Source organism: Bubalus kerabau, chromosome 5 (assembly GCF_029407905.1).
Source record: "Bubalus kerabau isolate K-KA32 ecotype Philippines breed swamp buffalo chromosome 5, PCC_UOA_SB_1v2, whole genome shotgun sequence".
NCBI classification, from domain to species: Eukaryota; Metazoa; Chordata; class Mammalia; order Artiodactyla; family Bovidae; genus Bubalus; species Bubalus kerabau.
Genome location: NC_073628.1, coordinates 99,634,911 through 99,647,761, shown reverse-complemented (window position 1 = coordinate 99,647,761; position 12,851 = coordinate 99,634,911). Strand labels below are relative to the sequence as shown.

Genomic DNA, 12,851 nt, shown 5'->3' with positions numbered 1-12,851 from the left:
CAGACACAGGTTTGATGCCTGTTCCTGGAAGACCCCACATGCGGTGGAGCGGCTGAGGTTGTGCACCGCAACTGCTGCACCACTGCTGTGGAGCCCATACCTGCAACGGACGAGCTACCACAGTGAGAAGGCCATACACCTCGACTACAGTAGTCCCTGCTCACCACGACCAGAGAAAAGACTGTGCAGCAAGGAAGACACGCACAGCCAAAATAAAAAAATAATTAAAAAAATATTTTAATTAAAAGAAAACTCCTTAAAGAGAAACACATAGAAACATTTCTATCTCCATCTTTCAGAGAGAGCATCATTGCTTTGTCATATTTTAACATATTATTTAACATGCTATGTAAGTTTATAAATAAAACAATTCTGCATTTTTAGGCATTCACAATTTAAAATAAAATAGTAAAACATAATAAAACATATTATGAGCAATGAAGAATTGATGCCTTCGAACTGTGGTGCTGGAGAAGACTATTAAGAGAGTCCCTTGGACAGCAAGGAGATCAAATCAGTCAATCCTAAAGGAAATCAACCCTGAAATACTCATTGGAAGGACTGATGCTAAAGCTGAAACTCCAATACTTTGGCTGACCTGATGTGAAGAGCTGACTCACTGGAAAAGACCCTGATGCTGGGAAAGATTAAAGGCAAGAGGAGAAGAGGGTGACAGAGGATGAGATGGTTGGATGGCATCACAGACTCAAAGGACATGAGTTTGAGTAAACTTCAGGAGTTGGTGATGGACAGGGCAGCCTGGCATATTGCAGCCCATGGGGGTCGCAAAGAGCAGGACACAACTAAGTGACTGAACAACAACAAAAATGTATTTTTGCTGACATACCTTAAGAAGTATGCCCATAGTTACTAAGAATACCCTCTTGTAGTAAGCGAGGCCAACATGTTTATTACATATTCTTCCTTTATATCAGTACAAAACTTTTTTAAGTAAGAAGTAAAAAGATAAGAAATACATATTAATGGTAATGAGCAAACAAAGAACCGTGTACCTAACTATTTTGCAAGTTCACCACTGAATCAAAAGTAACATCGTGTGGCCATAAAAGTAATAATATATTAACTACTTCTGTGATTCTCCAATGACACTAGTTCTGCTATAAAAAAGTAAGTGGCTCAAGTTTCATATCACCTGAGAATCATCTGCACTGTTAAAATGGACTAAATACTCCAAACAAAAAGTAGAGCTTGCCAGATGGGATAAAAAAGCAAGAAACAACTAGAAAGCTAAAGTACACAGAAGAGGTACTTTAAACAAACAAACAAAAGGGTTCAAAGTAAGAAGCTGGAAGAAGACACACTACATGCAGACAAGAGGCATAAGAAAGCTAGAGCACTGTATGAATTTCGGACAAAACTGAATTTAAGACAAAGGGTATCACTAGGCACAAAAAGGATTGCACCAAAAGGGGAACAGGCTTAGTACATGGAGCAAGGTCAGTATTAGAAATGTTCATGCACCTAGTGATACAGTTCCCACACACATGAAGCAAAACTAACAGAGACAAAGGGGAAATAACCAAATTCACGATCATAGTGAAAGACTTTAATACATCTGTCAGTAACTGACAACACAACTAGATAAAAGAATGGACTTCCCTGGTGGTTAAGAATCCACCTGCCAATCCAGGCAACAGGAGTTTGACCCCTGGTCCGGGAAGATCCCACAAGCTGCGAAGCAAGCTCACCATGTTCTAGGGCCTTGCTCCACAACAAGAGAAGTCACCGCCATGAGAAGCCCACATACCACAACTAGAAAGTAGCACCCACTCTGTGCAACTAGAGAAAAGTTGGCACGCAGCAAAAGAGACCCAGCATAGTCAAAACTAAAATAAATAAATGAGGCAGAGAAGATCTGAATGATAATATCAACGACCCCAAAGAAACTGACAACTATAAAACAGTACAACTAATAACTGCAAAATAAAAGTTCATTACATGGAACATTCACAAGATAAATCACATGCTGAGACAAGAACCAAGTCTCAGATCTCAACAGATTGAAATCTCACTGGGTACTCTTTGATCACAACAGAACTAAATTAGAAATCAATAACATTCCAAAAGGAGGGAAGGAAAGAGGGAAAAAGAATCCTAAGTCCATGCTAATTATACAATTTAATTCTACATAATCCACAGGTAAAAGAAGAAATCACACATAAATTTTTTTTAAATTTTAACTAAAAGGCAATAGAAGAACAACAAATTGAATTTGTGTCAGTTATTTAAGACCCCAACTTAGGAAGCTAGGGGAAAAAATATTCAAATTAACCCAAAATAAGTGGAAAAGAAATAATAGAAGTAAGATCGAGAGATCAATGAAATAGAAAACAACAGAGGGGGAAAAAAAAAATCAATGAAACCAAACACTACTTATCCAAAAAGATCAATAATATTGATAAACCTCTATTAAGAATGACTAAGAAGAGAGGAGACGCACTCTGCTTTGTCTTCTTTGTGCTGCCCTTACCACTGTCTGGAGAACTTTCTCTCCCCTGGGCACAATGGCAACTCTTATGGAAAAACTGATTGCACCAGTTGCAGAAGAAGAGGGAATGGTTCCAAACAATAAGATCACTGCAGAGGGTACTGGACAAGTCAGTATGGCATGTACCATCAGCATTCTGGGAAAGTCTCTGACTGATGAGTTTGTTCTTGTGGATGTTTTGGAAGATAAACCCAAAGGAGAAATGATGGACCTGCAGCACAAGAGTTTATTCCTTCAGACACCAAAAATCGTGGCAGACAAAGATTACTCTGTCACTGCCAATTCCAAGATCGTGGTGGTAAGTGCAAGAGTTCACTAGTAAGAGGGGGAGAGGCACCTGAATCTGGTGCAAAAGAACATTAATGTCTTCAAGCTCATCACTGCTCAGATTGTGAAGTACAATCCCAACTGCATCATCATGGTGGTTTCCAACCCAGCAGACATTCTCACATACATTACTTGGAAACCAAGTGGATTACCCAAGCACTGTGTGATCGCAAGTGGATGTAATCTGGATTCTGCTGTATTTCGCTGTCTTATGGCTGAAAATTAAAAGATACTTCCTCCTTGGAAGAAAAGCTATGACCAACCTAGTGAAGTGAAGTCACTCAGTTATGTCCAACTCTTTGCGACCCCATGGACTGTAGACTACCAGGCTCCTCTGTCCATGGGATTTTCCAGGCAATAGTACTGGAGTGGATTGCCAACCTAGACAGCATACTAAAAAGCAGAGATATTAGTTTGCCAACAAAGGTCTGTCTAGTCAAAGCTGTGGTTTTTCCGGTAGTCGTGTATGGATGTGAGAGCTGGGCTATAAAGGAAGCTGAGTGCCAAAGAATTGATGCTTTTGAACTGTGGAGTTGGAGAAGACTCTTGAGAGTCCCTTGGGCTGCAAGGAGATCCAATCAGTCCATCCTAAAGGAAATCAGCCCTGAATATTCATTGGAAGGACTGATGCTGAAGCTGAAACTCCAATACTTTGGCCACCTGATGCGAAGAGCTGACTCATTGGAAAAGACCCTGATGCTGGGTAGGATTGAAGGCGGGAGGAGAAGCGGATGACAGAGGATGAGATGGTTGGATGGTATCACTGACTTGATGGACATGAGTTTGAGTAAGCTCCAGGAGTTGGTGATGGACAGGGAAGTCTGGCGTGCTCCAGTCCATGGGGTTGCCAAGAGTTGGACACAACTGAGTGACTGAACCGAACTGATGGCTGAAAAACTTGGCATTCATCTCAGCAGCTGCCACAGATGGATTTTGGGAGAACATGGCGACTCAAGCGTGGCTGTGTGGAGTGGAGTGAATGTGGCAGGTGTTTCTCTCCAGGAAGTGAATCCAGAAATGGGAATAGACAATAATAGTGAAAACTGGAAGGAAGTGCATAAGATGGTAGTTGAGAGTGCCTATGAATTCATCAAGCTAAAAGGATATTCCAATTGGGCTACTCAATTAAGTGTGGCTGATCTTACTGAATCCATGTTGAAAAATTTATCCAGGAATCACCCAGTGTCAACAATGGTGAAGGGCAGGTATGGCATTGAGAATGAAGTCTTCCTGAGCCTTCCATGTATTTTGAATGCTCAGGAGTTAACCAGTTTTACCAACCAGAAGCTGAAGGATAAAAAGGTTGATCAACTCAAGAATAGTGTAGATACCCTCTGAGGCATCCAGAAGGACTTAAAGGAACTGTGACTTCTGGAGGCAAGGCTGTAGAAACTTAAAACTACAACGTGATTAACCACAAGCCTTTAGTTTGTGTCTGTGTACATGGAGCACAGTTCACTTTTGTCTTCCTAAGTCTGTGAATCTGGGCTCCCAGAGTCAAAGCCCATGCTTGCTTTAATGCCTGCAAGATGAGTTCTTGAACAAATAATCCACCTAGCGTTTAAAAAAAAAAAAAAAAAGAATGACTAAGAAGAAACAATCAATATTAAAAATGAAAGAAAGGTCAAAATTACAGATTCTTATAAACATTAAAAAGAATCTTCTGAAATAATTTGAAATTTTTACCAATAAATTTAATAACCCAGATGAAATGAACAAAACATTTAGAGATCAACAGATGACTAGTGACGCATGATAAAATATAAAGTCTGAATAGCTATGTCTGTCTGTCCTTCTGTAACAGGAAAGAACACACCTGACTCCATATCGGCCTGTTCCTTCAGCTCTGACACTCTGACTCTGGTGCCTGTGCATGGTCATGCTGGCTGTGCACCTCTGTTAAAGTATGTTGCCCACAGCCTGAAATATATGTGATAGCTCACTCTTGTTGGAGGCTTATAAGAACACTGTGACCAGATCTACATGAACAGGTGCAGGAAAAAAGGATTCTGGCACCAACAGTTTACGACAGTCAGCTGCCCCCACCCCTCCTTTTTGGTATGAAAGAAGTCTGAGTTCTAACTCAGGTGAGGTGATTCTCTGGGACACTAGTCCACCATCTTCTCAGTCTGCTGGCTTCCCGAACAGTCACTGTTCCTCGGCCGGACATCTCGTCTCTCTATTCATTGGCCTGTCGTGCGGTGAGCAGTACAGTAAGTCTCTTACATTTGAAGGAGTTTCGTTCTGAGAGCATGTCTGTGACTCCAATTTGTTCCTAAGTCCAACAAAGTTAGCCTAGTTCAGTTCAGTTTCTCAGTCGTGCCCAACTCTTTGCAACCCCATGAATCACAGCACGCCAGGCCTCCCTGTCCATCACCAATTCCCGGAGTTCACTCAAACTCATGTCCATCGAGTTGGTGATGCCATCCAACCATCTCATCCTCTGTCGTCCCCTTCTCCTTCTGCTCTCAATCTTTCCCAGCATCAGGGTCTTTTCAAATAAGTCAGCTCTTCACATCAGGTGGCCAAAGTATTGGAGTTTCAGCTTCAGCATCAGTCCTTCCAAAGAACACCCAGGACTGATCTCCTTTAGGATGGACTGGTTGGCTCTCCTTGCAGTCCAAGGGACTCTCAAGAGTCTTCTCCAACACCACAGTTCAAAAGCATCAATTCTTCGGCGCTAAGGACCCAACAAACACAATCGTCTCTGTATCATTGCTTTTACACTTGATTCCGGACACCCTGGGTTTGAAATAAAGATACCATGCTGCTGTGCCCTATACAGCACTGCACAGTAAACAAAAGCACAGTCACTTGTGGAGTGACTGTACATGACAATGTACACCAGACACCAAACTAACTTACACAACTGGACATGCAAACACATGCTTGCATCTTTGAAAGTTTGCTACTTGAAGGTTCGTATGCAGGAGACTTACTGTATGAACCTGGTTTCAGTAACACTTTTTAACTTTCCATTAAAAAAATGTAGTCCCAAATGGCTACACTGTCAATTCTATCAAACATTTAACAATAAAGATCAATCCTTTATAAATTCTTTAAGAGAAAGAAAAAGAGTAGGAGGAACTATTTCCCAACTAATTTTTTAAATCAGTATTATTCTGATATTAAAACCAGACAAAGGTATTACAAAGGAAGACGACTACAGCTCACCGTCCGTCATGAACACAAAGACGACAGTTTTTAACAGTAAATTGAATCCAATAGTACATAATACCCAAGCAGGATTTAATCTAGGAACGTAGTCGGTTTAAAGTCTGAAATTAATTAATGTAATTTACCAAACGAACAAAAAAAGTATAACAACCTATGACCATCTCAACAGATACACAAGAAAAAAATAGCATCTGACAAAATTCAATCTTCATTCATGGTAAAAACCTTAACAAACTTAGATACAAAAGGGAACATTCTCAGCTTGTTTAAATAACAAAAAAATCCTACATTGCACGTAACAGTGAACAACTGAGTGTTTTTTCTTTAAGATGAGAAAGAAAGCAAATATGTCTATTCTCATCATTTCTATCCAGTACTGTACTGGAGATTCAAGCAAGTGTAATAAAGCACAAAAAAAGAAATAAAACACATAAATCAGAAAGAGGTAATGCTGTCTTTGTTTGCAGATGACATGACATTGTGCACATGGAACAGCCTAAGGAACTAACCAGAAAGCTACTAGTGTTAACCTTGCATTCTTTGTATAATACAAGGTCATCACATAAAAACTGACTGTATTTCTATCCTATCAATGAACATTTAGAGAATGAAATTAAAAAATACAATTTTATTAACAATAGAATCTTCAAACAATAACTACTTAAGGGATAAATTTTACAAAATAAGTGTAAAACTTGTACAATGAAAACTACAATATCTCAAAGAAATTAAAGAACACTTTTTTTTCCCCAAATGGAGAGATACTATTATCAGGTTCATGGATTGGAAGATTCAAATTGTTAAGGTATCAATTCTTCCTAAATTGATTCATACATCCAATGCAATCTCAATCAAAATAACATCAAAGCCTTTTTTTAAAACAGAAGCTAACAAGCTGATTCTAAAATTTACATGAAAACATAAATTACCTAAAACAGCCAAAGTAATCTTGAAATCAAGTAGAAAATAGGAAGATATATCACCTGGGTTCTTATAAAACTATAGTATTAAAAATACTGAAGTACTAGAAAAAAGAGAGATGTCAGATCAGTGAAACAGAATAGGATCTTAAAAATACAAACACATACAAGGAGTGGTTGTTCAATAAAAGCATAAAGCAATTAAATGACCAAAGACTATTTCCAAAAAACCTGGCTGTACAACTGGCCTCAGTGTGGAAAAGAAAGAATTTTCACCTCTACCTCGTATCACATGTAAAATTACTTTGAAATGAATCTAAGAACTAAAACTTCAAAAGAAAGCATAGAAACAAACCTTGTAATCGTGAGATGATCAAAGAAATTTTCATTAAAAAAAAAATGATGCATCAGATTTTGGCGAAATTACATACTTTTTGAAATACAGCATTATATATATATATAGTCATACCACGGGAGGAAATATTTACAATACATGTATCAAAGCACTTTTATCTTTAATATGAAAATAATTCTTACAACTAAATTGTACTCAAGGCCAAATAATACAATTTTTTAAATTGGGCAAGAGATATCCTCCCCAAAAGCTATACAAATGGGCTTGAACACATATAAAGATGCTCAACATTACCTACTGTCAGGAAATTTAAATTAAAAACCTCAATGACATATCATTACATATCCATTAGAATGGCTAAAACTCAAAAGACTGAAGACATCAAGTCTTGTGGAGTATGCTAAAGAACTGAAATTCTAACACACTACTAACAGGAATGTAAAATGGTACAGCCACTGTGGAAACCTGTTTGATAACTTTTCTAAAAAGCTGCCAGCACTGCCAGGTATTTACTCAAGAGAAATGAAAATATATGTCCTAAAAAAAGACTTGTGTAATAATTCCTAATGGCCAAAAGCTTGGGAAAAAACCAAATATCCATCACCAGGTCAAAGGATAAAATACTATGGAGATCCATAGATTGGAATACTACTCAGCAATAAAAAAGGCATGCAACATACATCTACTATAAAATTACTGTGCTGAAAGAGTCCAAACCCCAAGTGCTACATACAATATTATTCTAATTCATGCAACATTCTAGAAAATGCAACTGATCTATAATGAGAAAAATGTATCAGTGCTTATCTGAGGCTAGAAACAGCAAAGAATTATAAAAGAGCGTGAGGCAACTTTTGGAGATGCTAGAAATGATTTCTACCTTGAAACACTGTAGTAGCTTCATTGGTATACACATTTAAAAAAAACTCATCAAATTGTATACTTTAAATGAGAGCAGTTTATTATACAAAAATTACACTCCAATAAATTTTTTTTTAATATACACTAAAACTCTCATTTGGGAATAATGAAGAAAAAAGTCAAATAAGTAATGCAGAGGAGTTTATATTTAAAAATAGGTCCATATAATGGTAATATGGAGAAGGAAATGGCAACCCACTCCAGTATTCTTGCCTGGAAAACCCTAGGGATAGAGGAGCCTGGTGGGCTACAGTCCACAGGGTCACGAAGAGTCAGACATGACTGAGCATGCACACTCATAATTATAATAAAGAACAAACAGTTCAAAAATGTTCTATTAGTGACTGCAGTTTTAAACTATTATTAAACTATTTATTTAGGGAGTTGGTGATGGACAGGGGAGGCCTGGAGTGCTGCAGTCCATGGGGTCGCAAACAGTTGGACACGACTGAGCAACTGAACTGACCTGAACTGAACTGAAATTCAAAGAGTCCTATTGGGCTACTAAACATACTATAATGTAGCCACACTGCAGATTCCATATACTTTAAATTTCTACACTGTCCTGGGAAACAGGAAATAGACACAGGTTTATTCTAAGTTTATAAAAGCTTTACATTGTTTTGACTCTATGCTATACTCTAAGAAATAATAAATACTTCTCACATGACAATGAATTTATCTTTTTAATTTATTACTTAACATAACTCAAAACCCTCTTATTCCAAGGAATGTGAAATAAACATTAACTTCTCTCAAGATTTTTCCAATCACTTCACTTCTCATTAAAGAAAGTGCCTGAAACTAAAACGCTCCATGAACCAGTACAACAAAAGTATAAAAATTAAAACAGCCACTAAATGTTTCCATTCATCATAAAATGAGCACACAACTCAGTCTTTTGATGGCTAAATGCACTTGTATTGCATAATCCGACACCTGAGCCACCCTGGGCTCGCCTAGGCAGGAAGAATTTCAAATGATGAGAAGGTAGCTTCACAGAAACAAAAACCATAAACCAAAACCCTCCGGCAATGCTTAAGAAAATTTCAGAAGGAACTTGCTACAAAGGACCACAGGCAAAAATAGCTCAAATTATTTCTGCACAAAAGTATGTTCCACAGGATCTTTAGATGGGTTGGAATAAGAGAATAAATCAGATAATTCAGGAAAAGTGTCAAAAACAGACATTTAATTACATATGGCAACATTTTTGTTACTCAAAATTCAACTGATCAGCATAAAGCTTTTATACCAAAACCCAACAGAAAACCAGCTCATTTCAAAGAGTGACTTTGAATATACACACATTTTTAAGGGTATTTTGAATTCACAGACATTCACAGCTACATCTGTCATAGCCACTGATGATGTTGTCATCATCTCTGAGTCTCAGTTTTCTCATCTGTAAAACAATCTCAAAGGCCCCTCTGGCTCTATCACTGTATGTTCAGAATAAGGATTCCTTATAACCACAAAAGTTCTAAGTAGCAAACAGGTGAGAAAGTAAATGGGAATATGAAATCATTCACTTATTTAGAACATGGCATATGCCCAGCAAGGTGATTCAACCTCCAACACATAAGAGACTATTATAATGTTATGTAACACTCAAGAAACACAACTAGACCAGGAATAACAACCAGCTATGTCATTCAGATATCTACACTTTTCCCCAGCAACAAGCTGTACAGGAGAAAGATCCCTAAATCGGGGTCTGTTGCCAACTTTTTGGATTGTTGACAACAATCATACAAGTCACCTGGTCTCCCTGTGCTTCGGATTCTAATCTATTTAGAGACTGGAACAGATGACTGAAAGAAGTCCTTTCCAATTACAGTAACCTCTCAAGAAAAAGACAAACAAAAAGAGTGCTTAAATGACACTCTATCATCACCAAGAGTTGCTCAACCTCATGTTCAATATCCTACGTAAGTATATAGAACCATGCAGACTCTTTGTGAACAGATCAGAAATCCATAAAAATTCATTATTACTTCAGATCTGATCATTCCACATTAATGAACACACAGGAGAAGAACTGTTTCAAGGAACTATATGACACACTCATTTTCCTGTACAGCCGCACAGGATATACTCTGAGGTCAAAAAGGAGTGTCCAAAGAAGTAAACTGGTTTCAGGAGTCCTACTGCTAGAGGCGGCTCAAGCTGGGTTATTCCAAGCTGCTGTGGAGTCATAGGATTAAAGCAGATGACTGCTCACACAGGATATGTGATGCAACCAACTCAGTACCGTTATGCTCGTGGGTTACATTTTACTTTAGTTTTTTTAAATGATTATTATTATTTTTAATTTAACTTTTTTATAAACATCTGAAATATTTACATTGTTCCAAAGCCAAATATATAAAAACCAAATTTGTTCAAAGAATATATTAAGGCTTGGAAAGCAGGGCCTCTGGATTTACATCTTAAGTGTATGACCATGGATTGTGACTCCACCGCTCTCAACTTACTTGCCTGTGTCCACACAGTGGTCATAACAGAGCCTCCCTAAGAGGGGCGCTGTGAGGATTCAGTAAGATCACTGTGCCTACTACTGGGCTTGTGAGAGCTCAGTGAACTCTGACCACTATCACCAGGCTCTTGGCAGAGGCTCGCCACAGTACTGGAGCACAGACGCAGGTCACAAGGTGAATCTGGAGGTGCCATATCACTGGCAAGGTCATGGAGCCCACCACCGGGACCACGACTCCCATCTTTCAAGCCCAGCAGTACCCAACAGCACTGCCTTCTGAGACTTCAGACCCCTTCATGGGCCATCATCACAGACTCCCTATGGCTGGCACAGGAGAAAGAAGAATTTACTTCCCACCTAGAGAACTTCAAAGGTCTCACCGTATTCAGTGCGTTGAGGGTGGTGTCATCCCGCGAGGCCGCCACACAGCCATCTTCCGTGGAGCCTCCGTCACACATCCCGGCGAAGGCCGCCATGCTCCTATGGAGACGGGAAGAGAACACAGCAGGGCAGACATTTCAGCCCTTGGTTCTCAGAGTGCAGCTCCAGCCCAGACCAAATTTCACCACTATATGCACGATTAAGACAGAGTTCTCAGCCCTGCTTCTGCTCTCATCTTAAAAAAATTTTTTTAAGTTTCTCTGCAGTTCACTCCTTACTCACCAAGAAAAAGAAATGTTATTTTCATTCTATTCCATTTGTTTTTCTTCCCATGCTTATCAGTACTTAGACTTTAGTTTTGAGGGCGTGAATAATCTAAAACTATCTGCCAGAATGGTCAGCTGGATTATAAACTTTTGAAAGGTCAGTCTCCAGAAAATATGTAAAACTGAATCCTTTGAAATTTTACTTAATCTGTCTCATGCTGTACATTAACCATCTCTAAGCAAACATGGAAGAGGTGAAAAAAAACTCTTAGTAGTCACCCCTGCCCTGAAGCCCCCATCTCTGCTGTAGCCTCCAAGTTACACTGCTGACCATACAGCAGCCAGAGTTACAACTCCATCACCACCTTACTTCAGCATTTCTGTTGCGGGTTGTTGATACTGCAGTGAGTGAGTCCCAGAAACCCCTGCAGACAAAGGAAGGCCCTGCCTGCACTGTGACATGTCTGGGACAGACGTGAACTTCTCCTTTTGTAATTTAGGCATTTTCAGGTTAGCAAGTATTCATATAGGTAAGCCCTCAAAATGTAAAGTTTAGGTCAGATACCGATGAACAGCCATGGAGCAAAGAAATACGGAATGGGATTTTAAGATGCGCTGAATGAGCCAATTACTCAACTGTATTAAGAAGCGCTGATACTAGAATATGTGACATACGATGTTTTCTTCCTGAAAAGTTCTAAAATCTGAGTTGGGGCAAACACCAAGGAGGAAAAAAGTGACCTCACCATCAAAAGTTGTGTTTCTCCAGTAAGAAGGAGCAGGGCTCTAGTTACAGACAGCATAACAAAACGTAAAGCCAGAGAATGCCCAATATATAAACACAACTTCAGGGGAAAGGGGAAAGTTTACTGACCACTCATCAATTCAGAAAGCAGGAGGGTGTGGACTCCTATTACCTTGCTGCCCTCAAGTACATGAGGAGGTCACAGTCATTAACGCCAGGCATCCAGACCAGTTCCTCATGCTGGGTCACAGTGTCTCCATCAGGAGAAGGGAATGGTTGCAAGTCGGGCAGTTTGGCCTGTAAGACAGGGATGAAGAAGTCACAATCAAGGCATATTCAAAGAGCTGCCTGTGCAGGCAGGCCTTGGGGACAGACACAGTAGCTAATCGAGCCTCTTTCTTTCGGCAGTACTGAAATAACTGAAAACTCATGAGTCACTGAAGCTGGCCCATCGCACACTCTGGGATCGTTTTACTGCAGGAGATTTCATAATGGACTTGATCTCTACTTAAGGAACTGCTAACAGTGTCAACGTAAAGTGGTGCCAGCATGGTCCACAGAGTGAAAAAGAAGTGGGCACATGTGAATAAAGGAGTAACAAAACAAAAAATGTTTTGGGAATAAGAGCTCCTTGATAAAGAAGGGAGAACTACACATCCAATAAAACATGTTTATATATATATATATAAAAAAATAATGGAGTCTCACCTAAGGATGTATACTAAAACAATGAGTGAACACTCTGCAAACCAATGCTACTTTTAGGAGTCA

General features: G+C 39.1%; 1 protein-coding gene and 1 pseudogene across 6 annotated transcripts in view; one reads left to right on the top strand and one right to left on the bottom strand.

The window, feature by feature from the left end:
* The window catches only part of RERE (arginine-glutamic acid dipeptide repeats), a 409,996-nt gene that overhangs the window by 104,575 nt on the left and 292,570 nt on the right, over window positions 1–12,851 (bottom strand). For all 6 annotated transcript variants that reach the window (XM_055582399.1, XM_055582404.1, XM_055582401.1 and 3 more), the window contains 2 exons: window positions 12,253–12,377; window positions 11,069–11,168 (listed from right to left, as the gene is read on the bottom strand). In XM_055582399.1, the coding sequence (XP_055438374.1) occupies window positions 11,069–11,168; window positions 12,253–12,377 (225 nt within the window). The remainder of the gene's footprint in view (window positions 1–11,068; window positions 11,169–12,252; window positions 12,378–12,851) is intronic.
* LOC129653092 (L-lactate dehydrogenase B chain-like) lies at window positions 2,526–4,225 on the top strand (annotated as a pseudogene).